This window comes from Camarhynchus parvulus, chromosome 5, assembly GCF_901933205.1.
Source record: "Camarhynchus parvulus chromosome 5, STF_HiC, whole genome shotgun sequence".
Lineage (NCBI taxonomy): Eukaryota > Metazoa > Chordata > Aves > Passeriformes > Thraupidae > Camarhynchus > Camarhynchus parvulus.
The window spans coordinates 29,871,693-29,898,308 of NC_044575.1; the positions used below are offsets into that span (position 1 = coordinate 29,871,693).

The window sequence follows — 26,616 nt, forward strand, 5'->3', positions numbered from 1 at the left end:
CCTAAGACTAGTTCTTGTCCTGGAAGGCCAAATGTTCAAATAAGCCAGATTTTAGGCAGGTAAACCTTTTCTTTTTTTCATAAAAGTTTTGACAGTATGGAATTTGTGATTCTAGTGCTAGAATCTCATCTTACTAGAAATCAATACATTTTGCTATGTTTGTTGATTGCTCTTTGTTATACTGGTAATCTGTTCTGGATTTAGAGAAACTGGTTTTTTCACATACATCAGTAATTAAGAAGAACACTCTAATATCCCTCTGCTACGTTAATTTCATAATTATGATCACAACACTTTCTTTGATTGTTTGTACTTAATCTTTCTACAATGATGGGAATTTTAATATTTTTCAAGGTGATTCTGCCTGTCAGAATGCAGGAAGTTTGGTATTGCTGTTTTTACATTGCTGGACAAAGTTGTTATCCATACTTACCTGCACTACTTTCCCCTTAGGAGATTTAAGTGCTACTTCTACATAAGAAAATAGAAATAGTACCTGTAGAAAAGGTTGGGTGGTTTTGGTTTGGCTTTTTTTTCCTGGCAGGTTACTTATCAGCTACCTTCACAAGCTGTCTTTGCTTTTCACGTAGATGCAGGCATGAGAGGAGCAGGCAAGGGAAGAGAGTGCTCTGCCCAGAGGAGAGCAGGGTGGCAGTGGTGCTCATGGGAGCTCCACAGAGATCACCTCTGCCAGGGGCAGCCTGATCTCATGCAGGAGTAACATGATTACATACTGCACCACCAGGCCTCTTTGGCAACCAACAGTGAGGAAAACTCAGTGACTTGCTGCCTTCACTTGAGTTAAAATTCTCCTTTAGTCCTAAGAGATGTAGCATGGCCAGAGCCAAGTGTGACTCAGCCCCAACTACAAGCTCCCATTATGAGTGTGTTTTAAGAGGGAATGTTTTGAATCAAGGAAAGCACCATGCACTGTGACTACTGGGTAGCGAAGTGAGCAGGTAACTATAGATATAGCCACTGTGAGGTAATTTTATTGCACAAGAGAGGAAGGAGATTTTCAATATTAAGTGGATTTCCATATGGGACATCTCACTGTAGAAGTTTACAAGGTGAATGTGTTAACATTTATCACATAATAATTTAAATATCTTTGAGTCAAAATCATGTGTGTCATACTCTGAAATACTCTGTACAGGGGTATTTCAATTACGTGTTTTAACTAGAGACTGAAACAGATGATGAGTAATGTTTAATCTTGTAGAGCTCAAATCTGTATGGTTTATAAGCATCTTGGTTTTATGATGTTTTTGCATACAAATTCTTTTTTTCGGAGGGGAAGTATTCTGAATTTTCAGTCCCTGATTTTTTTTTCATTTTTTACTAAGAAGCTAATTAATTTGTTTCCTACAAAGGTGACGCAGTTCTGTCTGAAGCAATTAGTTCTGGACATAGGCCAAAGGGTGTGTTACTTATTGAATTTGTAAACTTGCTTAACATATTCTGTAGATAATTTGCTTGTTAGTTCAGACATGATTGAATGTGCTAATTGTATTGAGAAATAGACATCCCAGTGCAATCCAGTTTAAGGCAAATACATCTGCAGATGAAGGTATGAGAAGTGTCAGGCGTTATTTTAATTTGTAAGAGCTATTTGGATAGTTGCATTTTGTTACTGTCTTAATTGTAAAGGACATTTAAATATGTATGCATAATCTTCTGTAAGTAGTTTGATTTTTTTGCCTACTCTACATACAGTTTAAATTCTTTGTAGTACTGGCTAAGCAAATAAAAAAGCGTGAAACTGGTTTAGCACAATTTCAGTTTTGCTTTCCTTATGGTACTGTAGTCTGTGATATAGATTTACTGTAATACATTAAATTATATATATTTTCAGGAAAGCGTAATTATGAGCATAATACATATATATGTATATATATGAAGGAAACTCTCTTGTGCCTTCCAAGATAAGTGATGCCTGTTTCTTGAAAGAAGCACTAATCTATACCCAGCTCCTATGTATGTAAACATAGATGATGTTTACTGAGGTTAACAGAATCCAGTCTTGCCCACATCCTGGTATGAAAAGGCTGTTATTTCTCACATTTGCATGAGCCAGTAAATTACTATTTCCAGCTCTATTTTGAGGGGATATATTAAGTAGAATGAACCATTGTTATATTTTGCTCTTGAAAAAAATGTTGTGCTTACAGCAGCTCAGCACCTTTTTCTTTTCTCTTTTTCAGATCATGTGAACATTGAAATTTGAGGGGAGAGTGACTATATGCTTTTCTGCGCAACTGTTTTCTGAAAGTGTAGCTAAACCTCCATCAGTGATATTGCATTGATACAGTATCATATCAAGCAACCTGATGGGAATAAATTATTATAATTGAAAATGTTCCATGAGTTGATTTTTTCTTTAGAGATAATTATTATTGTCATTGTCATATATTGTTGCATTTTGGTTTCAAAATAAACTCTTGCATTTCATTAAATTTTCTGTGAGTGTTCTGTCTTATAAAGAAATGTACACAGATATTGTGTAGCTGTGTGTCTGATAAGACATATATGTCTTTGTAAAAACAAAACAAAACAAAACAAAACAAAACAAAACCGAAAAAACCAAAGCAAACAAACAGCCAACCAAAACTTTAGTATTTACTGATGGGGCTTCATTAGAGAGGGTGTGAAATATATATAATAATTTAATTTTTCTTCACATACACACCCACAGAGTCCAGCTTTTTCATAAAGTTAGCTGAATCGTGTCTTCTGTTTATCTCACTGCAGTTTGCTGGAGCTTGCAGCCTGTCTGACTCAGAGTCCTGACTCACTGAAGCATCCCATTACTCAGTTTTTTGCCCCGGGCTGTCTGTTGGCCGGACCCCTGGTTTGCCTGAAGGCTGGAATTGCACAAGTGCTCTGCTGGATCAGAACATCAGCACTAGTCTGCTCAGGTCTGCCTGATTCTTGTCTGGTAAAATGCTAATCACGCAGCAAACATTCATGTCTTCTAGTTAAAAAATGCAATTAAATGAGGAAGGATGGCAGCCCCTGGTGAAGGCTTGGAGGGAGTAAAAGTGGAGGCATTCAGAAGTTTGCCCTAGCAGCTACTGGGTTGTGCAACCATGTAGTGATGGGGGAAGGGTAATGCAGCTGGTTTGGGTTTGAGAGCATAGTAACAATTCATTACAGGTTTTTGATTGTCTAGTCTTTAACTAGTATTTTTTCCTGATTTTTGGCTTATTTACTCAGCTGATGGTCGGTTTCCCATTTCATGTGCTCCAATGTCAGAATAAGAAAACATTATTAAAAAAACATGGTTCAGTTTTAAATGTTTTTTTTGAGTGGGGAGAGATACTCTAGCAAAGAAGACTCAACAGATTTTCCCATTGACAAGGTCTCGTGTGACTTCTTGACCTAAAAGGACAAACTGTTTCTCAGATCCTATACCTATAGTCGTTTAACATTTACCACAAAAAGATGTATGGATAGTACATTAACTACACATGGGCTGTTATTGCATAGGGTTTACTTGATCTAATATGAATATTTAAATAAATGCACATATTGGCCCAGATTTTAATCTAATTTACAGAGTTGCCAGTAGGATTGGATGCACACTTCTGGGGAAGTTGTAATTGTGTGGATATAACAGAGATCAGAATCAAATCAATTTGCTTTCAATCTGAATGGAACATTATATTTGCAACAAGCTGTTGCTATTTCTTTTTTTACTTTCTGATATTTTTACTTGTTCTCCGACAGCAATAACAAACCTTTGCATAGTGGATGTTCTGCATAGGATTGTTGTAAGCACATTTCATGGAATTTTTCAAATCTCACCTACATGTAAGTCTTACTGTGAAAATATTAAGCCTGTGTCATAATTTTTTTAGCATAAATATAATTAAAGCAATACTGACAAGTGTTTTTAAGAGTATTTTCTATGCCTGTATGATATTCATTCAGAACTGTCTGCTGGCTCTAATCTTTCCACAGTCCAGTTATTTTCTCATGGAACTTGTGTTTTATAGAGACCTTCTCAAAAACAGTGTTTCAAGAGCTTGGGCAATTTTTGAAGAAATCTAAATTCTGCTTAAAGATTGTATGTATAATATCTAGAGAACATTAAGAAAAATACCAAATAATTCCTAATTTTCCTGTTTTATTTTCTTATCCTGAATCTCTTGCTGCTATAAAAAAGCTTTTGCTAGCACCCTTAAAGAAGGGTTGCTGTTGCTAACAAAGATTTACAACATTCCTGAAGTCACACATCTTTTTATTTGCATCTGGCATTTCAGGGATAAGCAGGTAAGTTTGGATGGATATTGACTTGAAATGTATATTCCAACAGGAGGTCAGTAACTTAACTTTTAGTCGTGGGAAGTGCTGAGCACCCTGCACCAGTTGAAGTCACTCCAAGCCAGAGGGGCCTAGCACTCATGGCTTGCAATTCCAGAGGTGTGTTGGGTCAGTACCCAAAACTCAGAGACTATAAAAAATTAGTGACCTAAGATTTAGCTGTGCTTGGTTTCTACTGCATTATATGAAAAGGTTGTTTGGAAATATTTTATTTCTTGCTTGATGTTACAGGTGAAATATCAATTCAAGCCCTCCTTTCTTTTTGTAGTCTCAATTTTAATTAAAACTGTTGGAAAAAAGTTATTTGGAAAAATATGGTACTAGTGAGAGGTGGACAATAACAGAGATATTATATAAAATATAGTGACAAGGTCATTTGCTAAAACATCACCAATACCAGGGTAAAAGAAAGTTGAGCCCAGGAGGATTCATGGGTTTTTCTTTGTTTTTCCAGTGACTCTGTGTTGTGACCTGCAATAACCTCTCCATTGGGGCCGCCACTTGAATTCCAGCTGCACTGGAATGTGGCAGCTTCTCCTCAGGGAGTGATGCAGCAGTGATGATTAAAATATTTAAATTAATTTTCTTTTGCAGCCTAACTTGGGATTTAGAAACAGGTTTTTTGAAATACATAGCTTCATTCAGCATAAGTTGTATTTGGCAAAAAATTCTGATAACTAACTTTTTTTAATGTCCTCTCTAGCTCCTTTAATCCAAAACATAGCAGAGCACAGGACTCTGATTTTTAAAGTTATCCTTCTGATTTTTGGGCTTTGAGGTGTTTGAGGAACAAGAAGTTTCATGTGTACATGTAAATTTATGCTGTTTTTTCTCCTTATCTTTTTTCACATAATGATTTTACAACAGAGATAGATGCTGTGTTCCAAAAACTTAATTAGTGAAGGCAACACAGCCATGAAGAAAAGATTCTGGTGTGATTCACCTAATTGCTGAGCAGTACAGGACCAAATCATTCTGTCTTTGTCACTGAGACCCCTCAGTGACACACATACAGTGCTGGTGTTTGTGGTGGCCAGTGCTCAACTGTTGATACTGATTTCCTTCAGTGGGTGTATTTTGATCCTGCCATGGTTTGCTCTCTTAAATGACAAACTGCATATTTTTTTCCTATGAAAGTGGAAAATTAAAGTAGTTCAATCAATTTCATTAACATTATGTATGTATATTTCTATAAATATGAATATATAAATTGTGTGTATTAATTGAATATGTAATATAGAAAATATACTATACATTTGAGTGGGATATTTCAAAGAATTACAGCATTTATTTCAGTATAGTGTAATGGTGTCAGAAGTTCACTCTGGCTTTACAGTTATTATGCAGACTTAGAGTGGTTGAGGGATTTTAATTTTGAAGAGTAGTGACAAAATATATATCCTGATTAAAAAAAAAAAGTTAAAAAGTTTTGTAAATCTGGGAAACAATAAAATGAGTGAAATTATTCTTTTATGTCCAGAATTCAAGTCTAAATTAAAGTAGTTCTACGAAGGGGTGAAAAAACTTTCAGTTTTGTCATAAAAAACTAAAAAGAGGAAAACGCCCCACAAAAATGCTGGGCCTAATGCCTTTTTCCAAGACACGTGGGCTGATGTCTGCTTAGTGGAGCTGTGGTGCATGCTTTCCTTCTCACTTCCCCAGCAGAACTCCTGCAGAGCCAGTGGGCATGCTGAGCACAGAGTGAAAACAGGCTGTGCAAAAATTATCTGCTGCACAGATCAGAGAGGAAAGGGCTGCTTAAACTTGTCATCAGAGTAACAAGGACTAGTCTAGAAATGTGAAAAAGTATGCCAGTGAATTCATGTGCTGGAAAGGGTGCCTTTTTACCTCCATATTAGGGATGGATAAGTGAGAGGCGGTTGTTTGCAACTCAATTTCTGTGATTTCAGTGACTATGAGAATTTTTATATTTTATTAAAGCCCTGTATTTGCTGGATAAAATTTCAGCAAATAATATGAGAGTGCACCTTTTTGTAATGCTTCTTAAAAAGGCTTTCTAAGCACAGTTTTTAAAAAGATCCCCTCTCTCTTGCTTTTTACATGAAAAATTTGCCAGAGTTTACACTTCTAAGCATGTTTCCTCCCCCACTTATGAAGAGAGAGCCTCACCTCTGAGAGTCTCACAGTGTGAAGGACAGATACAAGACAAGGTGTTTTTGCAGATTCTCAGGAAGCTGAAAAGTTAGGAGGGTTTATGAAAGCTAGGAAAAATAGTAATTGATTTTTAATTTAATTTAATTTTCAACAGATGTGCTTGCTTATTGAGAAATAATTGCTCCTTTATTTGTAGTGAGATTTAAAGGTCAGAAAAACTGTTTCCTTTTCAAATAGAATAGAGGCAGCTGAATACTACTAATGCCATAACCTACATTTATCCAATTATACGTTTCATTGAGGGATTGGCTAGAATCCAGATGCAGTAGTTGGAATAAAAGGCTCCCTGTCATTTATGTCTATGTGAAATAGTTCACTGCTTGCAATTGAATCTGCAATACCTCTTATGCTTAAAAAAACCCCCAGTAAACTGGAATATTCTGGAGTGTGCAGTAACTTGCAGAGTGTTAAAGTGCTTTGAAGGTAGGTATTCTGTATTCAGAACATTTTTTTTCCCCTAAAAATCTGCTGTTTTCTTGTGGAAATACTGATCTGTGCCATTGTTTTTTATTGTTTACTTTGTGTATTTGGTATGCATAGTTTTGGTGGGAAGGGCATTGCTGGAGGCATTCTACCCTAATTTTACAATAACACTAAAATGGCCTCTCATACACATTTTGTGAGCAGAGCCATCAAAGGACATGGACACAGTGTCTCAGCAGCTCTCAGTTTAGCCTTGTATGCTTTGTCTAGCCTAGCAGTTCTTCACTTATAAGTAGGTGAAAAATAAAAGACAAATGATGTCTGGGCTTCCTGGGATTTGTTTAAATTTGAAAATTCAAGTTTCTCTATGATACTTGTCTAATGTTATGGATTTCCTGTGGAAGATTTTTTCTTTGACACTTCTGCTTGCCAAGCACTTTTTTTAATGAGTTCTCTCCCTCTTGTTATAACTCTGCTTAAATATTCATACAACTTTGTGCACTAGTTTTTTCTCTTTGGAAAAGGTGAGAAATAAGAACCAGAACTTCCCTTGTGGATACTTTAAGATGCTTACTTCTGCAATCTCAACAGTCCTTTCCAAAATGAATTTATGTTGAAAATTTACCACTTACTGTGGACTTCCCTGCAAAAACCATATCAATATCAGTAAAAAATGCCCTATTGTCATTAAGATGCAGATCTTTCTACACTTATCTCAGTCTTTATGTCCATAGCTTATGAATACGTCTGGTTAAACTACTACTCCTGTTGAATATATGTTCAATGGAAATGACCACTTCAAAACTGAAGAAGCCCATTTGCATGGGCTCTGAGAAGACCATGTTGTGGAAGGAAAACATTGTGTTCTCTACAATAGAAAGAAATTAAAAGATTACTTATGCAGAAATAGTTGGCCAATACCAAGTAATTCTAGAAGTGGCATGCATTGGTTGGTACACTTACATGTTCCACTGATGAGCCTCCAGGGAGGTTGGGAACAGCAAATTTCCCACAGGGTTCTCTGCCCTGTGAAGTGTGGCCACCTGCCATGTTCTTGTGTTTAGTTCTTCTTTAGTAGTTTCTTTGGGCAAGTAAAGGCCTAACTTACCTCAAGTATAGCTATTTCCTGTGTCCTACTGTATTCACACTCACCAAGCAACAAGTGGGTGGACTTAGGCTATGGGTCAACACAAAGCATATGGCTTGCCTTTTTCATTCTAATGACAAGAAAAGCTACAAAAAATGCATGCATTAAATTAGCATGAAAGTTTGGCATGGCTTAGACAAGATCATTGGAATGGGCTGCCAAGGCTGCCTTCCCCACAGCAGCAGCAGTTCTCTGTTTCAAACTTTTGGTTAGACTTACATATATTCAGATATAGATATTTCCAGATATAGATACATGCTCAGAAAGCTGTTGGTTTTAAGGTATCTCCTTCATCCTGCAAGTAAATGAAGGGATTTCTCCAGGTTGGAACCATCTTTGTTTTTTATAGTTCTCAGTCTTCTCAGTGTCTTTTGGAGGCCAGAAGAGTTAAGAGACCAAACCTGCAGGAAAAATGGTAGTCCAGACCCAGGTAAGATCAGATGGGTTACACTGACAGTGCACTCCCACTACCCCATCTCATTATAGGGAAGTCAAGCAGACAGTCCTGTGACTGATGAGGGCAGAAATTCCTGGCCCTTCATAACAAGCCAGCAGTTCTTTGCTCTCCTTTTTCTCAGTGGGAAAAAATTCAAATATGCAGGACTGCCCTCAAAAGAGTAGTGACACAGAACACGAGTCTTCATCCTCAGGAAAAGATGTAAAGATGAATTTTCTACACCTGCAGGATGCCCTCACTACACTTCTCATGTGGGTACTCCTGTTACAGCACCTGCCTTTGCTAAGGGGCGCACAAAACAAGCTGCTGCTGCAAACAGCGATCAAGGAGCCAGTCTTGACCATTCTTAGTTTTAGCAGCATATCCTAGAAGTTGATTGAGTGCCCAGGCATCAGCTCTTTGATCACACTAGCAGTTTCAGTTGTGAGAGTCTGCTGCACCAGCCCCTGCAAGTAGCCAATATGCCGCCTCTTTTCATGGGAAAAGGCCTAGCTGGGCATGACTGCAGTCACTCAAAGACTGTTCTGCCTCCTGGCTGCCTCTATGGCAGCATGGCTTGGAAGCCTTAGAGTGAAGCCTTCAGAATCCAAGGTGCCAGCTGCCCTTGCTGTGACTGCAGCACTGCCTGCAGGTGGGCCAGAGGTTACACACAGGGGAACAGCTCAGGTGCACTCCCTCAGAATAGCTGTAATGTAGAGTGCAGAGAAACTCTTGCATGGAAGCCAAATTTGACACAAATAACACATCAGTGATCCAGAAATGTATTACAAAACATTAATAAAACCAGAGCACAAAGGTATAAATATAAATGTCCTTGGTGGTTTATTGTTCTTTGTATGTAAGAAGCTTTATTGTACAACTTACACAATTTTAGAATGGAAAAATGGTTAAAAATGTTTACAAAAAAAGCATGTTCTTAGAAAATTATGCTAGCAAAAACATTGGGAGGAGGGAAGCAAAAAAATCTTCAGTGTGCAAACTTTTTATAAAAATAGAAATACTAACTCTACAGGTAGCATTTCATGATAAATTATTTAAATAGCCTATCTACACAATTATGTGATTAACTATTACAAGGGCAATGAGAAAAATAATTTATAAAAATACAAGCAATGGTATACAAGATGACAGAAAAAAATATAATACAACATTAGAAATTGTATTTGACTTTTTTTTTCCAATGTCATTTCCTTTCTGGGAATACATTTTCTGCAAAGAAATTTTTACTATGTACAGCATTAACTTTTTAGTACTACAGTAGCTTTAAAGTTTGTTAGACATTTGAACTCTGCTTGCTCCAAAGGTTCTTCTCAATCACACAACATGAGGTAATATTTGTACGTAAAACTTTCACCATGTTCATTTCTTTTTGTTTTTTCAAAAGACAAGGAAGTATTATAGGTATAAGGATGCTGCCCCTCCTGTTGGGGAAAACAGTCTTTTAATGTCCATCAAGGCCTCTCCCTCTTTTGCAAGGAGCTCTTGAATTGTCTAGTCTCTGATGAATTCCTTCTTTTGTAGCTGCATGTCACTAGTTCCAAACTGAGCATGCAGGGGCCCAAAGAGGCTGTTACAGGGTTACTGAGGGCTGTCCTTGTGTCTCCTGCTGCAATCTCTGCAGGGCAGCTCTCTTGGCTCTGGGTTTGGCCCACTGAGCAGAGGTAAAGCATCACAGACATTTTCCAGCACTAGAGAATACTAAAAGGGTGAATGGCATTCCTTCACCTCTAGTGCTATGGATGGGACAGAAACTGCTACCACCTAAAAGGACTTGAATTTTAGCACTGCAGAACAGCTGCCTGCCAGGCTACCAACTGCCTTGCACAAAGAAAGGAAAAGCCAACATTGAGCTCAGACTGAGAAAAACAAACATCCCATTGCCCACACCCTCACTTTTCCTTGCGCCTCAAAGCCTTTATGGGAAAATTGCTCTTTGTAACAAATACATCACCACTATCTGCTCCAGACAAGACTTTTTTTTCTCAACTAAACCCTCTCTAGTTTCAGTATAGAACAGAGACAATAAATAATCTGTATTTACAATCTTACAGTCATGAAGACTTGTAACAATGATTAGGTGGATAGTCTTGACGCATTTCTTGTTGTTTTTATCAATAATCCCTCAGTCATTATAACATCAAGAATAGGCAAAAATAAATATTTTACAATTTTATCTACAGGCCCCTTTTCCTCCCCTCTAAAGAAGCAAGGGGTTTAAAACATCTATGGCATGTAGAAAAGGAATGTTTTCATTATATTATTTTTGTGCCTCTTTAACCATAAAAAGTGAAGCATGTGCTGGTTTCCTGAAGGACAGCACAGTGCTAGCTGAGATGGTGGTGCTTTCTGGCACCATATCTGAAAGAACACATTTGAAGGTAAGCAAGGCCAGCATCTAGATCAGGCAAAAACAGAATCTAATCATAAATCCCAGTTCTCCCAAAGCTGGTGTGATCCAGTGTACCAGTTTTTATCCTCTTTCCCTCCTGCCATGACAAAAATCAGTTTTAGGATATCTTGTTTTGTCCTGTGTAGTACAGCAGCTGATCTAGCTCACCAAAAACAGAGTAAGGCTATGTTTTTATCTGAAAGGTATGACACAGAAAACAATTTCTCCAAGTTAAATGGATGTAAACCAAAGTAGCACAGCCTTCCTTAAAAAAATTCTCTACCCCATGAAGAAAGACCTAGAGTTCCCCCTCCCACCCAAACTCCCTCTTCCCCACACAATGAAAGGTCTTCAGTTTAAGTAGTCCACAGCACATCCAAAGATGTTCTTTTACAAAATGCTACTCCATGGGACCTCCAGTTAGAGAGGCAGTGACACTGCACTGTGATAAACAGCAAACAAATGTCTTTCCTACTGAAAGAAGTGTGCTTGTTCAGTGACGACAATTCTCATTTGCAAGACACGTTTGTTTCCTTCCACTTCAGCAGAGGTCAGATACCAAGTATGTTCTCACTTTCATTCTCTCAAAAGCATTCTCTTGAGGCAGGTCATGTGTTTCGAGTCCACATTTATGCAGAAAGAAGAAAGGAAGGAATAATATAATGGTCCCAGGATTTGTAAGGCTAAACGTTTCAAAAGGTGCAATTACCAGCATTTTTAAATAGTCTCTGAATCCAACAATCTTGTGATTACGAATCTGTGAAAAAAGGAAAATATATATTTAAATATGTCTGTATATTATGCATGATTATATCCTAGTCATTAATGCCCAGAGACATTTGTAGAGAAAACTGAAAGTACTTTCAATTAGGTACTTCCTTGAGTTAGACTTCATAATCTAATCTAGGTAACCATTACATAATGAAGTGACGATTTCAGAAGACTAAGACAGCTGGAACTAGTTGTATGCACTTACTTCCACTAAACTTCAGTACTGCAATATATGGACAACCTTCTACTTTGCTTACTTTTAAGCAAATCACTTTTTACTTGCTAAAGTCAATATATTGCATTTCTACCTTAGATTTTGTCAGATGCGCTTATTCATTCTAATCAGCACTTCAAAGAAAGAGTCAAAATGTATTTCATTACTGGAACTCAACATGAATTTCTGATACTTTGAAATAACACAATAGAAATATACTTAGATTTTATATATTTAAAATTTTAACTGTGAAGAGTTTATTAAGGTGCCCTGTTCCTGCCTGTGGAACTCATTTGAACCTGAACCACGAAAGATCACAGTTCAACTTTCCCTCTTGGCTCTTATGTTCTTGAACCAATTCGTTTATATAGGATCTCTTAAATGCAGTGTCATCCTTACCTCTGCATTCGTATTTAAGGTCTGAGAAGAACACCATTTCTTGAGAGAAGACAAATAATCCTAGCCGACCACCAGCATAGGTTTTATCGTAGATTGGTCCTGAGTCTGCCATGATTTTCTTCCCTTCATACATTACAACCCTACAAAGAGACAACAGCTCAGCCATCTTTGACAAGGTCCTGTGAGGTTTATTTTCACAGACATCCACTTTTCCTGTGATATTTACTTCAGATAAAAGGATGATGCTCACCTGATGTAGCCGGTCTTTGGTCTATGGCTAAGTCGCCACCTGTATGCAGTGAAGTCTTTCCAGCCTATGTGACGAGGATCATGCCACAAAGTTCTCACCTGTGAAAGAATGATTTTTATTAACCAAAGGCCAGAGATAACACAGCAGTTATTTTGACATGAAGGTGTCTTATTATTAAAGGCTGCAAATAGGTCATTACACTCTGTAATAGCCTAAAGATAGAAATAACAGAAATCAACTGCATTTAAATTTACTTTTAAAATATGTAAATGGCAAGCTATGACATAATTCCACAAACAGTTGATTCACTGCTGCTGGGAAGTCTGTCTGTAGCAAGCAATCCTGTTAATTGTATATAATATTTTACTTGATTAGGAAAAATTATGAAGTTATTGGTATTTGCCAAAAAGCCTACATGATCAGCATGTGCAGGTCCCCTCTAAGTGTCTAATTCTCTGGAAGAACAGCCTGCCTTATGCGGAAGAGTATGTTATTACACTGGAGTACTCATGTTATCACGCTAAGAGTATTTCAGCATGTAGTAAGTGCCACTCTTACCTGGCCAGGAGTGTTTCCTGTGTGCCACAGAGCATTACGAAGGTGTTCTCCTGGACCAGTGGTGGAATTCACAACTTTGATGGAGAGACCTGAATAGCCTTGAGCTTTGGTTGGTGTGGAGTCCCAGTAAGACTGGGTGATCTGCTTCCACATGACAACATAGAAACGACTGCTAGATTGGTAGCCAAATACAAAGCCAGCATAATCATCATCCCTTTCTGTATTGATAAAGAAGGTACCACTGAAGTCCACAGCATTGAATTCATCAAAACCTATGGGGACATCAAAGAATAAAGTTTTAGGTGCTACTTTTTTACAATTCTTAAACAATTCCTTAATAGTTACTTAGGTCCTCTTCCTCTCCCCCACCCTAACTAATAAAAACAACAAAACCACCCCTCACCCTCACAAACAAACAAACACACACAATCAAACCACCCGAAACAACAGTGCCTGTTAAATTTTTCCCCTTACCGACTGCAAGGCCAGGGTCACAGTTGACTGTCTGAACCAGTTCTTTACCCTGGTGACGAACAACCCAGTTTGGATCATTCTGGGATGTTCCTTTGGGATCCAGGGGAATCATCTGAAATTTTCGGAAATCAGTCTCACTAATTTCCACATTTTCAGGGCAGATATCATCAATGTCTGGCACACTGTCTTGGTCAAAGTCATCTTTGCAAGCATCTCCACGTCCATCACCTGTAGGATAAAAGTAATTTTACTATTTTATTACCACCACTGTTTGTTTCTGAGTCGTATAGCTTGGGAGTTGAAGTCTGAATTGCAGATCTCTGACTGCCCAGGTACTTGGCAGACACATGACAGAAGCCACAGCAGCTACTGTATAAATGCCCTTTCACTCCAGCCTGATAGTGACTTAGGAGTAAGTTGGATATGTAGTAATTTTTACATTGATCTTTACTCCTGAGAAGCACTATAACAACACTCTCTTTTGTTTTCTGGTACAGACATTCTGGTTTTTTATTACTTAGTTTTGTGCAACATTAAATAATGTGAAAAGAATAGCATCAAACTGTTGGAAGAAACTCTTAAAATGTCATTATGATACTGGCTCTTACCATCAGAATCAGCTTGATCTGGGTTGGCAACCAATCTGCAGTTGTCTTTGTCATCAGGGATACCATCATTGTCATCATCATGGTCACAGGCATCACCTTTTCCATCCTTGTCATGGTCAGCTTGATTGGCATTGGGCACATAGGGGCAGTTATCAAGGTTATTTTGATGACCATCTTCATCTATGTCCTGGTTGTTGTCACATTGATCACCTATGAGGTCAGAATCGGTATCTTCCTATCAGAGGAGAAAAAAACCAAAACATTTTAAAAGGCCACTTAAAGAAGGCTGAGATAAGAGTCTCTGAAATAGGAGTCTTAATACATAGAATAAATCAGGATTTCTGTTTGCTTTATCAAGAGCTAAGATGGATATAGTGGATGGATTAATACACACTTAAAACTGCCTGTGCTACTTATGCTACTTTAGTCTAGTTCTGGTTTCAATTTGAATTCACAGCATCAGAAAGCAGTGTGATCATCAGCTATCTTTGCCACATGCCTCTTCTGTCACTAGTCTATCTTTGCCACATGCCTCTTCTGTCACTAGTCTACCCTACTGAATGCAGAGTGCTTTATTTCCTACCTTCCCTGGCAGCAATGTGGTTTCAAAGGCCAATTCAGGGTTGGACTACTCTGTACTTAGTCAGTAGAGACTGTAACATTAAAACAGTCTACCACTGCTCAGTGTTACATCCTCTACACCACAGCTCAATTTTCTCTATCATAAATGCTCTTCATGCCCCCTGATTCATCAGTCAAGACAATTGTTCCCATGGTGGTGACAGACTGCATTAACTAACTAGTGTGCTTGCTGATCACATATTTTAGCCAGTCATTGGCATAATCAGCTCCCGAACTAAGAAAAACAATCCCATTATCCCTGAGGTTGCCTCACATTTAGCCTAGTAGTCTTGTGAGCACAGGTGGGTGACCCTAGTGTAGACACAATGCATGCCATACACTGTTGGATTAGTTAGTAATTCTGGCACTTGAAATCTAGTATCTCCACTTCTAGAACTTGATTAGGATAGTCTTTGGAAAGCCATTAGAGTCTTAAAATTTCAAGGTCACAAGAGAAAGGATCTTCCTGAAAGCAGCTGCCTCAAAGGATCTTCAGGCAATTCCCTCCTTCAAGTGGAGAAGTAATAAAACAAGTGACAATGACTAAGACATTTTATATTATCTGTTTAAATCCTTCAAGTAACACTGCTTTTAGGCTACATGGCCACACTACACTACATTCCACTGATTTGCAACTGCTTTTCTAACCCTTCAAACATTCCAGTTGTGTCCCTGAAGCTATTAAACTTAGTCTTTTAACTGACAGGATGCCACAGGCTTAATCTACTTCTGCCTTCAGTTTTTGAATCAGTAAGTTGTCTGAGAGTCTGGATCCCCCTGGATTTTTATGAAGGTGAATTTTAGAAGTGTCAGAATGTGCCTTTTCCTTAGAGAAAAGCAACTTGTGCTGCCTTCTACTTACTGCTATAAAAGTTATCTTCTGAAATGCAGTTGGCTTCAAGTTTAGGGACAAAGTTTAAAGAACAGCTTTGTGTCTAAGTGAACACAGCACTACAGGCTATGAAGAGAGTAGTTCCACTACACACATTTTACACAATGTTCCCAAAGTATTTCATATTCTTGCTGTGAGGATCACCAGAACCGACAAACCTAAGAAATGTTTAGGCGGCAAGCACATGCAGCAGTCTCACAGATCTTCACTACAGCTACTTTTCAGAAAATACCTAGCAGCTGTTCAGATTCTGAGGGCATGTTATTTGATAAAGGCACCAAATTGGAAAGTAATAAGAATGATTTGTGACAAGTCAAATTTCAGGTGTAACCCGTTCAATTATTTTCTACAACACACAACATGCTGTATTTTCTAGCACACTAGTCCTCTACTTATATATAATTCAAATCCCTTACCTGGTCAGGGTTGTGTTCCAGTGGACAGTTATCACACTGATCTCCAACACCATCCAAGTCTGTATCCCTCTGGTCTACATTGTAGACATACTGGCAGTTGTCCCTTTCATTAAGCACCCCTGTAAAAGTTCATGAATGAAAATGAGAAATCTAAATGCTGCAAAGGACTGTATAAAGCCACCACACACTTCTTGACTCATTTTTAAAGCACTTTGAGCAGCATTTGAAAGCTTAGAAATGTGACTCATCACTAGCTCTGTCACAGACTTCTGCTCCTATTGCCTTGTGGGAGTGTAGCTAGAATTGAACTGTGCCAAAATGTATATATTCCAAAGTAAATTTCCATTAGCCCTAACTGTTCCTTCAGTAGCCTTCATGTCCTGAAACCACCACAAGGGAACTTTTGTGGGTTCAGGGATGAAATTTGGTAGGAAATCAGGATTACATTGTGTTCATTTGATTTACAGCTGATTAGAAAACCATCTACAGGAGTGATCAGAGGCCACCTACCATCTCCATCAATATCTATTGCACATGCATCTCCTTCTCCATTGTTGTCAGTGTCAGTTTGATCAGGGTTGTGATTGTAGGGACAGTTGTCACAGCGGTCACCAACATCATCCCTGTCATAGTCATACTGCTGTGGGTTGTAGATGAATGGACAGTTGTCCTGCAAAAATGAGAAAAGTCAAGTTTTAAAATGAATCAAATTAAAGCTTTAACCAGATTCTGCTTATGCTTGTACTGCTATATGAAAGAAGAAATGAAAGGTGGGGAAACAGTTAAAATTCAGATGCTACTATCTCAAAACACCCTGTTGCTGGCATGAGTGTATGAATGGCTGATTGAAAAATGAAAATTCACTTCCAAAGCTCAAACAGCTGCAGAAAGTTTGTCTGCACAGTTATGCATATCTAAGGTTTCTAGATAGCTGTCAGTGCCAGCAATTTCCTATGGTCCTCTCTTAAGATTAAGGTTAGAAGCTAGACCCCAGCTTTGGGGACTGGGAAAGCCACATTCTCAAAGGCTGTTCTTTTCTGTTTCTTACCCGGTCATCAGGAATGCCATCATCATCATCATCACTGTCACAGGCATCACCAATCCCATCCTTATCATAGTCTTCCTGCCCTGAGTTAGGCAGATTAGGGCAGTTATCCTACAAAGAAAGAAGTACACAGAGATGTTCACTCCTGGTATTATTACAATATGGATTTGAGCAGGTAAAATCTAATAATTAGGCAAAATTGCAACACCTCAATCAGGCAGGAGTAACCTTACTGTAATTCTCTCAATTTAGAGCTGGTCATTACAGTGATAAGTCTTAGAAAGCCACAGTTAAATAATTTTTAAAATAAAGATTGGGTTGCTTTTCAGAATCTTACCTTGCTGCTCTTCCCTTGGAGATTGCTATCAGAACAAAGCTGATATAGGTATGGCCTAAATTAGAATCTTCCTAGAACATTTACAACAATCAGGCTTCATTTTTCCCCATATCACAAAAATATATAAAGCAATACAGCAACAGCAAAAACCTCCTAGCAATGCCTTGACAATGGTATCCCTACACCTCCTCTATCCCTAGAATGTTATTTGCAGAGAGAATAGTTTAATGCCTTAGGCTGTTAGAATGGCAGATGGTAAAAGAGGATAAACTTACTTTTTTACAGTGGTAAGTAGCATTGGCAACACAAACCAGGTTCTCATTTGGCCATCCATCCAAGTCAGTATCTTCTCCGCAGATGATGCCGTTGCCAGCATAGCCTGGTTTACATTCACAGCGATACATGGGGTCACTAAAGTGGCCAAGGTAATTGCATTTGGCATTCTTGTTGCAGTCATGTGTTCCATCTGTGCATGGATTACGTGGCTTGCAGACCTAGAAGACCACACAGAAATTAAACCCACTGAAAACACTGTTTTATCCCTCACTTTTTCCCCAAAGATTCAAATACATCCTAATCAATCAGGCAAAAAAAAAGCCTCATACATGGCTTTCTTCCAGTCCCCAACTCCAGTATCAGTCTTAGTACTAATTATTTTTCTTGTTCAAACCTTATGTATTATCAAATGGAACCAAGCACTAATATATAGGCACATACTTCTGTATCATTAGTGAATACTCCCGAGTTACTCTTAAAATTATGTGTAACCTCTGAACCCTGCGTGGCTGAGGAGGATAATGATATTTAAAACTCATTTTGATCTTCAAAATAAATTGGTCAATGCTTCTTCTGAACCACAGAAGATGGTGTTTTATTAAATGATCCAAGTCTTTTTTGCCTAGAACATATAGGTGTTTTCTGTTTTTCAGAAACTTTGTGGGATTTCATAACCCAGAACTAGTCTCAAATTGACAATACCTGTTTGTTACTCATGGCATCCTCAACACTGCGGCCAAATGGCTGTGTTCCAGTGAAACGTGGTGGGCAGGGCAGACAGTTGTACCCAGGTTCAGTATTCTCACACCTGTGCACTCCATTGAAGACAAAGCAGGCATCAGGAACCTCTTTGCACTGAAATTGAGTTTGAGATAAAGGAGAACAACAGTTAGCATTATAAAACAGTGATTCTGTCCTCCCTTTCAGTTTTCTTTCATTCCCTTTCAAGGAGAAAACCACAGTCTTCTTACCTCATCAATGTCTTGGCAGTGAATACCATCACCATGGTAGCCAGCAGGACAGGCACCACACTTCCAGGAACCATCAGGGGCACTGGTGCACGTAGCCCCTGCAAAGCAGGGATTAGACAGACACCCATCTGTGAAACAAGCAAGGAGATGTTATGACAAAGGATGCTTTACCATCCTGGTACAGTACTGTATTTGGCTGATATCCTGGTCTAAAACTCTAGCAACTTGAGGTTTGCAGACTTTACACTGGTATTTTCAAGATAATCAACGACTTTCAGATGTTTATGGGCAAATGGATACTCACCAATTGGACAGTCCTGTTTGTTGCAGACCTGAGTCCCTCTAGCTTCACCTACACAAGTCTTCCCACCATACTGAGGCTCGGGATTATTGCAGAGACGGCTTCGCTTCTGAAGTCCTCCTCCACATGTCACTGTGCAAGCATCCCATGGAGACCATGGTCCCCAGTTGCCATTAACTAAAGGGAGAAGAAGATAGAAAACATGTATAGCTTTAAATTCAGTGGTACAACGAGTTTCTACCTGACTGAGGACTTTACTTTTGTAGGGAGAGCAGGGCAGACATTGTTCTGACATAAATGACAGAATAAATGGACTCCATGGAAGAGGCATAAAAATAGCTTCATCTGAAACTAACCCGTGAGGTTTTATATTGCCCACCTCTAAGTTTAAAGAGAGAAGAATACTAGAATAAGCTTACTTAGTAACTACTCAGGATGTTCACTAAACTACCAATTGCTAGTTACCACTAGGGCACACTTACTTGGGCAAGGATCTTTCTGGCAGGCTTTGTTTTCTCTTGCTTCACCCTCACAAGGTTTGCCATTCAGCTGTGGTACTGGAGAGTTGCAAAGACGAATTCTAGTAATGATGCCCGTGCCACAAGTGACAGAGCATGATGACCATGGCGACCAGTGACTCCAGCCACCATCCTGTTTAACTACAAGAGAGATTTCTGTTACTCATAATTTCTGAAGACTTCAACTGTACAACACCTAGGACATAGCCAGTACCAGGACCAAAGAATCCATGTGTAATGGATAGCCTCCTGACTGTCACAGATCAAGTTTTGCAACTAGGGAAATTTCATACTTAAACTGGCATCACATTTCATCCTGGGAGCAGTGCCCAAACATGCCTGTTTACTGCATTAACTACCTGCTCCCCTCCACCTTGTTAATACAAGTCCTTAAAGCTAGAAGCCAAGGATCCATGCCAGTGGCAGAGCTACATGGTAATCCTTGCTTTTAACATTCAGCCAATAAAAGCAGCCTCTGTTTTACTACCAGCATGAGTAGATTAAGTGCTTACATCTCTTATCACACTCCTGAAGGTGGCAAGTCCTAGTCTGTACAGAGGAGCCTTCACAGCGGTTGTTGAGACTGTCACAGGAACGGCCTCTCTGCTGAATCCCATTACCACAGGTCACAGAACACGAGGTCCATTCAGACCAAGGAGACCATCCATCATCTGCGTAGTCGCTAGCTGCAGAGAGATACAGCTCTGAGTAAGACTTCAGGTAGATGCTTTTCCATACCTTTTCTCCCACCCCTCTCTCCGCAAAAAAGGACACCACTGTTCTCAGAAGCCACATTTATCTTCCTTCTTTGTGTAAGATAAAGGCCATGAACTCAAACATTTCAGTATGTTGCATATTGTAGGAAATATCTGAACATGTATCACGTAAGTGATCAGCCTCAAAGACATCAGATTAACCTACTTCAGAAGTACAAGGTTCCCCTTGGATATCCAGTTCTGGCATACTGCAGAGCAGCATGGGTCTAGTTAGAGGTGAACAACTGCTACAGGACTCAAAGTAGTAAGTACTTACGCCAGCACCGAGGGCAGCACTCCCCATCAGGCACGGTGGCATTGGAACAAGGCATGAGAGGACAGGACACTTTCCGGCATATAGTGGCAGAGTTCTATAATGAGTTGTGAGATTCACAGTTACCAAGCAGAATTTAAACAATGCCTGGAGTATGGGTAAATTATAGGGACCTTTTCTGCAGAACTTCAAGACTCAGTAGCATATGTAAAGCAGATTCCCTTGTATTTAGAGCTAAAATACAACCCAAGGGGTAGTCCCAGGTATTTTGAGTCAAACTTCATCTTGTTTCCATTCTCACCCATTATTTTTTAGTCAAAAGCAGAAATATTTTGGTTCTGCAGAAGTTTATCAGTAGTAGCTAGCAGATGCTGGCTCAAGTAAATGACTACTATGTGATACCCAAAGTACAAGGTCAGATTTCAAAGAAATGAAAAAAGAATGAGAAGCCAACATTCTTTTCAGTTAATATGGATTTAAGCTGATTATATGGTAAAGATAAAATGAGTTTAGTGGACTCTGCTCAAGTGCTGTGCAATCTATAACTTATAATTAGAGGTTTTTGATCTGTAAGCCAAACAGGCAGGGTAAGAACACCCACCCCCAATCTCAACAGGAGCTAAAGGGCACTCTGTAGTTTTGCCTCTTAAAGGTAGCAGCTTGGTCAGAAGAATGCTCTCATGATTACTATTTTAATCTCCCCAAGCAAATTACTAGATTAAGGCAATTACAGCTAACATTGAGTAAACAGGTTGGTAGGAACAAGGCAAATGCAAAAGTCACAGTACCATTTGCTGACTACAAGACAAAAGACATAGTGAGCTAAACAAGCAGACACAGAATTTGAGTTGCCTTGTATTGCACATATGCAAATACTTGACTTTTAGTTTCTAAAGAGTGGCATGCTTATTAACCCACTTTTTGGTAGACTGGTATCCCAAAATGCTTTTGCTAAGGTACACTTAAATGGAACAGGCAAATAATTTAAAGAAATCCTGAAACTGTATGTTTTGTGTATATTTACAACATTCAGCGGAAGTGAAACACAAAGCTTAAGTATCTTTCCAGGTGATCCGGGGATTTAAACAGCTAAACTGAAATCCAAAAGGGATTGCTGTTCCATATAATCTGCAAAAGCTAATAGGACACACCTAGAAGCATTTTCTAGATAAACATCACAAGTTTAAGTGCCTTTACTGAGTACTAGAAAGTCTTTTTCTACTAAGTCAGCAGGAGGTTTAGTGAGGACAGAAGGTAGATCTAGAAAAGCTGATAGTACCATACATTTGTTGTGTTGATAATGACTTTTAGTTTACTGATGGACTTATGTAAAGAATACAGGCATTCCCCAAATTACGGAACTAAAACCATTAATGGCTGTATCAGAGTGATACATATAATTTCAGAGTTTTATATAACTTTCTAGAATACTGCTGTTGAGACAAAGTATGGAAGCTGCCTTTATATCAGAGATCCAGTAGAATGAAATAAACTGAGTAATTCTAAGGCTTCTCTAGTATGCTCAGTTCTGTGTATGATTCACTCTTTCTAACAAACAACGCAGTTTAGAAATATCTGTTAATTCCAGCTTATGAGTTTATATTCAGGTGATTTTTGAACACAAGGAATCTTACCTGGCAAGTACATTCAGTGCAGCTGTCAATAGTCCACTCCTCTTTATTTTTGTGCAAGACTCCATTATGAATGCACGCTCCAGGAGTGATCTGGACTACTTTGGCAATGATTTCATTTTCTTCAGTCTTGGAGGTGAGAAGCAAAAAGAAGATATTTAGGATTTAATACAGAAATACCCCTTTTCACAAAAGTCAAAGTAAATATTTTGCTGTTTACATAGGCTCTCAAAAGTCAGGTTATCATTAATTCACTAAGTGCTTGTTAATGAAAGGTACCATGAAGCTGACCATCACTTACCACTTTTCGGACTCTGTCTTGAAGTGTTGTAACCATGGACCGCAGCCCTTGCAGTTCCACAAACATATTTGTTAGTTCATCACAGGAAAATCCACAGACTGCTTGGATGTCCTTTGTTTTATGGCCAATGTAATTAGAGCGGATAGCTGGGCTGGAACCATTGATGGGGTTGTCCAAAGTAATGATTGCACTAGTGGCTAAGAGAAAAAACCAGACGTGAATTAAATGCATTTTATACCACATGCATTTATCATTCCAGGCTAACACCTGCTAAACAGCTGCCACCAGATTCAATAGGGTGCCTGCAGAAATATAATCTTATATTTTATGCAATGTGGATTTGCATGTCAGCATACCTCTGAGTTCTGTTTCAACTTGTCTTTCTAACAGAATGAGAAATCTTATTTTTAATAGGTCATTGGATTCAGGAGATTGTAAACTTACAGCTGGAGCAGCCTTTGTTCCGCAAGATAGTTTCCAGAGTTGTTCCAAACACAAACCGCACATTCTGCAGCAGACCCTGTGGACAGAGGAAGAATTACAGCTACTTGCAGCAACTGCAAGGGAAAGAAGTACCACTTCCACTTGGAGAGACTGAAGGTCATGCAAGATCTTACAGAGCAATTTCACGACAGACGGAAAAGTGAAACATATTGCTCTATTCTCCTTAATGAAAACCAGCCCTGCTTCCTAACGGTCTTATCCTTGAGCATATGGACTTGGAGACTCTCCAGGCAGGAAGGAAAAAACCCATGGATTTCTGAATCTCATAAGAAGCTAAGCAATGAAGCTGCAACTACCTGTCTGGAAGCTTCAGTGCCTTCTAATTGCTGCAGAAAGTTCCATCCCTGCAAATCTAATGCTTTACCCTTCAAACTCCATTAGTAAAGTTTAGCAGATTTAGAGGTTTTTTTTGCTGTTTAGGCTCATTGAGTAGGTAATGCACCTGCAAAACAGATGACTGAAAATTCTAGGCAAAAACATAAGTGAAAGTCTTACCTGGAAGTTGTCATTGACTCCTCCTTTGGCAATACGGAGCCTGGCACTGCTGGCGAGGTCCCTAGTGAAGATGTTCTGGATGGGGATGTCCAGTTCAGCGTTCTCCATTTTCTCACACCCCACATAGAGCTGAGCTCGGTCCTCCTGCACAAACAGGGTGATATTCTTCCAATGTCCTGTAGCTAGCAAGACATCCTCTACTGACACTAACTGCTGCTTGCCATCAGCAGAAAGGCTGAGGTCCAGGGAGCCTGCCTTGCCATTTGATACTAGACTGAAGACATGACCAGAGCCATCTTTCTGTTCCACGGAGAGCAATGTGCCTCTGCTCTTCTTGGCTTGCCGGAGAGTGGCCAGGAGAATGAAGCCTTTCTCAGCATGAATGGCATCTAATAAGTCTTGGAACTTGGAGTCAGGGACAGCAGGGATGCGACTGGCATCTTCAATGCGGTAAGCAGGGCTGGAGGATTCTGGTCCCTTCACCAGGTACACCCCAGGGGCCCGGCGCCCAGCTCCCTTCTTCATGAAGCCAATGAGTTCAAAGAGATCAAAGACGCTGTTATCATCATTCCGGGACTCTGCAGGGAGAGATCAGGACAAGCATCATGAGAAAAGGACAAGAGGCTGAGTAGGTGCAAATCTCCCAGGATTAGTTAACATTTTGGCTCTTGGTGCACACCGTGCAAGGCACAGTGCCTCACATCAGAGCACAGACAGTAGCTCTGACGGTGCAGCAGTCCCACCAGGAGCTGCTGTGCGGCACTACATGTGCATTCTTGTACAGGAGCCAGTCGGCACAGGAGTGCCAGGTACCCGCGGACTGACACACAAAGGTAGCAGCCACTCTGGCACCTCATTACACTCTAGCAGCACAAAAATAGTCAGCAAAGCCCAGTCTGCAATATTCCTATGCTAGGACATGTCAAAGTGAGTTTGGATAATCTAGCTGAGTGACAGCAGCACAGCAGCACCTTCTCTATGTCACCAAGACAGCAGCCTACTACCCCATTCCTTCTTCAGGCAGTTCCTACATCATGTTCCTCCTTCCCTCTGCTCAACGCAGAGGTAGACAAGCTACATGTTCGAGTTCTGGAGACTCTGCATTCCTATTTCTGAAGGCTACACAAATTCCACAACAGAGACAAGTTTCCTGTTCCCAAATAGCTGATGTTCAAGTTTTTGTTCATTGAGAGCTTTGGAGCTCTTTACCACCGAGCACAACTTCATCTGCTTACACAGGCACCAAAGTTTTTTTATTTTTGCCCCCGGTACCAGCACAGAGCTGGCCTTACCTGCAGTACGCTTGGTCTCTGAGCCGCCGAGCACGAGGAGAAGGAGGCAGAGAGCAGTCGCTGGCCCCATGGCAAAGGTCTGTCTCTGAACCAGCCTGGGGACACACACGAGGAAGGTCACCGCGCTGCCGTCGCACCCGAGGCCGGCGCCAGAGAGCTCCCGCAGGCAGGGAGGCTGTGCAGCGGGGACGGGGCAGGTGTCCCCGGCCGCCCTGGGACGGGACAGCGAGCGCGGCGGGAGCTGCTTCAGCACTTACCTGCGGGAAGAGCGATCCGGGCGGTCAGCGCCGGCCTCTGGGTACCGGCGACCAATATCCGCGGGCGGCCCCGACTGTCCCGGCGCGGGAGGGTGAGCACCAGCTGCCAACTGTAGCGGCGCTGCCGGGACTCTGCGGGCGCCGGCCGCCGCGCCGGGCTATAAAGGGATGGCTCGCATTCCTGGGCGCACGGCGGGCCAATCGGCGGCGGCGGGGCAGGAAGCGGGAGGCGGGAGCCGGGTGGCTCCGGGGCCAGGGACAACTTTCCGCAGGGGCCGGGGGCGGGGGCGGGCGCGCCCCGCGGGTCGGGGGAGCGGGCGGACGCGGAGACGCCGCCGCCCGGCCGCGCCGCGAGGGGGCGCTGGGCCCTCGGGGCCTCCCGCGCTGCCCGCGGCCCCACGCGCCGCCCGGCTCCCGTCGCTTTCCCCGCCGGCAGCGGGAGGCGGGCGAGGCCGCCGGGAGCCCTCGATCCCTCAGCCGGCCGTGAACCCTGCCTGGCACCCGCTCCCGCCGCCCGCTCGGCGGCCCGGCCCTGCTCTCTGGCCCCGGCCGCAGGGGGGGCGCTGGGGACGCGTTCCGCCGGCGGCACCTGGGGAGAGGTGCGCCCCGACGCCGCTGCCTCCGGCTGTCCTGAGCGCTGGTGAAAGCATCCTTCACTTAATTAACGCAATTCACTTAATGAGACCTTCACTGCCTGCCCACTGGTTCCAATACACAGCACACAGGACATTGGGTTCGCAAAAGGGCAATAACGTGAATTCTCGTTAGCCTGTTCCGCCCAGCCTTGGTAGAGTCGGGCTCTGTGAGGGCAGAGAGGACAGGACGGCAGGCTGCAACAGCAGGGACCTGCTGTCTCCTTTCCACTCCTTGTCGCTGGGGAAAAGTGTGTGGGGATGACCCTCAAACGACTTGGCTTTAGGAATGGAATGGTTATCGCTGTAGTGCAGCTGAGACTCTCCCATAGCAGCTTTGTTTAATGAACAAAATGACTAGCACTACTTCAGCTAAGAATTTCCCATGTAATATGAATTCTAGGTAACAGGAAATCTAAAGGTTAAAAGGTAGGTTCCTTACGTCATGTCATATTCTGAATGACTAAAAGGGACTTGAGTGTGTGAAACAGCTTTGAAGTAATCAAATTCCAAAAATGGTTAATTCCTCTGCGTTCCCTGGCCTTTGTATGCTTGGTATGTGCTCCCGTGGAAAGTGGAGTGTCAGTGAACGAGAAGGACCTAGTCAGGCAATTGCGTGTGTGGTGAGGGAAAATTGGAGTGAGCAGTGACTGAGCTGGACTCTGAACAGTGTAAAATGCATCAGACAATTGTGCTGGCTAATGTATGAGGAGGAACTACTGCACTACGGATTATCCTAGGACATGCTCTGGGAAATTCTTGACCCAAAGAATGAGATAGTTGCAGAATAGTGTATATTAGGGCAAAGCCAAAATTATTGTCTGCCCTTTTAACTTAGAGTATACCATCTGAAGTAGGCCTCTTTGCTGTACAGTGATTCATAGAAAAAAACCTCAACTGTCTCAAG

General features: G+C 40.8%; 1 protein-coding gene across 1 annotated transcript; it reads right to left on the reverse strand.

The window, feature by feature from the left end:
• Window positions 1-9,324: 9,324 nt before the first annotated feature.
• Window positions 9,325-25,236, reverse strand: THBS1 (thrombospondin 1). Its single transcript, XM_030949424.1, has 22 exons — window positions 25,078-25,236; window positions 24,821-24,915; window positions 23,529-24,106; window positions 22,974-23,049; window positions 22,530-22,726; window positions 22,232-22,357; window positions 20,601-20,694; window positions 20,081-20,254; window positions 19,533-19,709; window positions 19,054-19,227; window positions 18,750-18,877; window positions 18,481-18,633; window positions 17,778-17,996; window positions 17,169-17,276; window positions 16,631-16,790; window positions 16,121-16,239; window positions 14,192-14,426; window positions 13,584-13,811; window positions 13,110-13,381; window positions 12,552-12,649; window positions 12,302-12,441; window positions 9,325-11,674 (listed from the first exon to the last, which is right to left on the reverse strand). Exons 2-22 carry the CDS (start codon window positions 24,888-24,890, stop codon window positions 11,667-11,669), a joined length of 3,534 nt encoding a protein of 1,177 aa, XP_030805284.1. The 5' UTR covers window positions 24,891-24,915; window positions 25,078-25,236; the 3' UTR covers window positions 9,325-11,666.
• Between the last annotated feature and the right edge of the window lie 1,380 nt (window positions 25,237-26,616).

Coding starts and splice junctions, on each gene's coding strand:
- THBS1 (XM_030949424.1), bottom strand. CDS start 24,890: ATGGGGCCAGCGACTGCTCTCTGCCTCCTTCTCCTCGTGCTCGGCGGC. Junction 20,255..20,600: donor GTGCTGCCCTCGGTGCTGGC/GTAAGTACTTAC, acceptor ATCTCTCTGCAG/CTAGCGACTACGCAGATGAT. Junction 16,791..17,168: donor ATGGCATTCCTGATGACCGG/GTAAGAAACAGA, acceptor TCATTTTTGCAG/GACAACTGTCCATTCATCTA.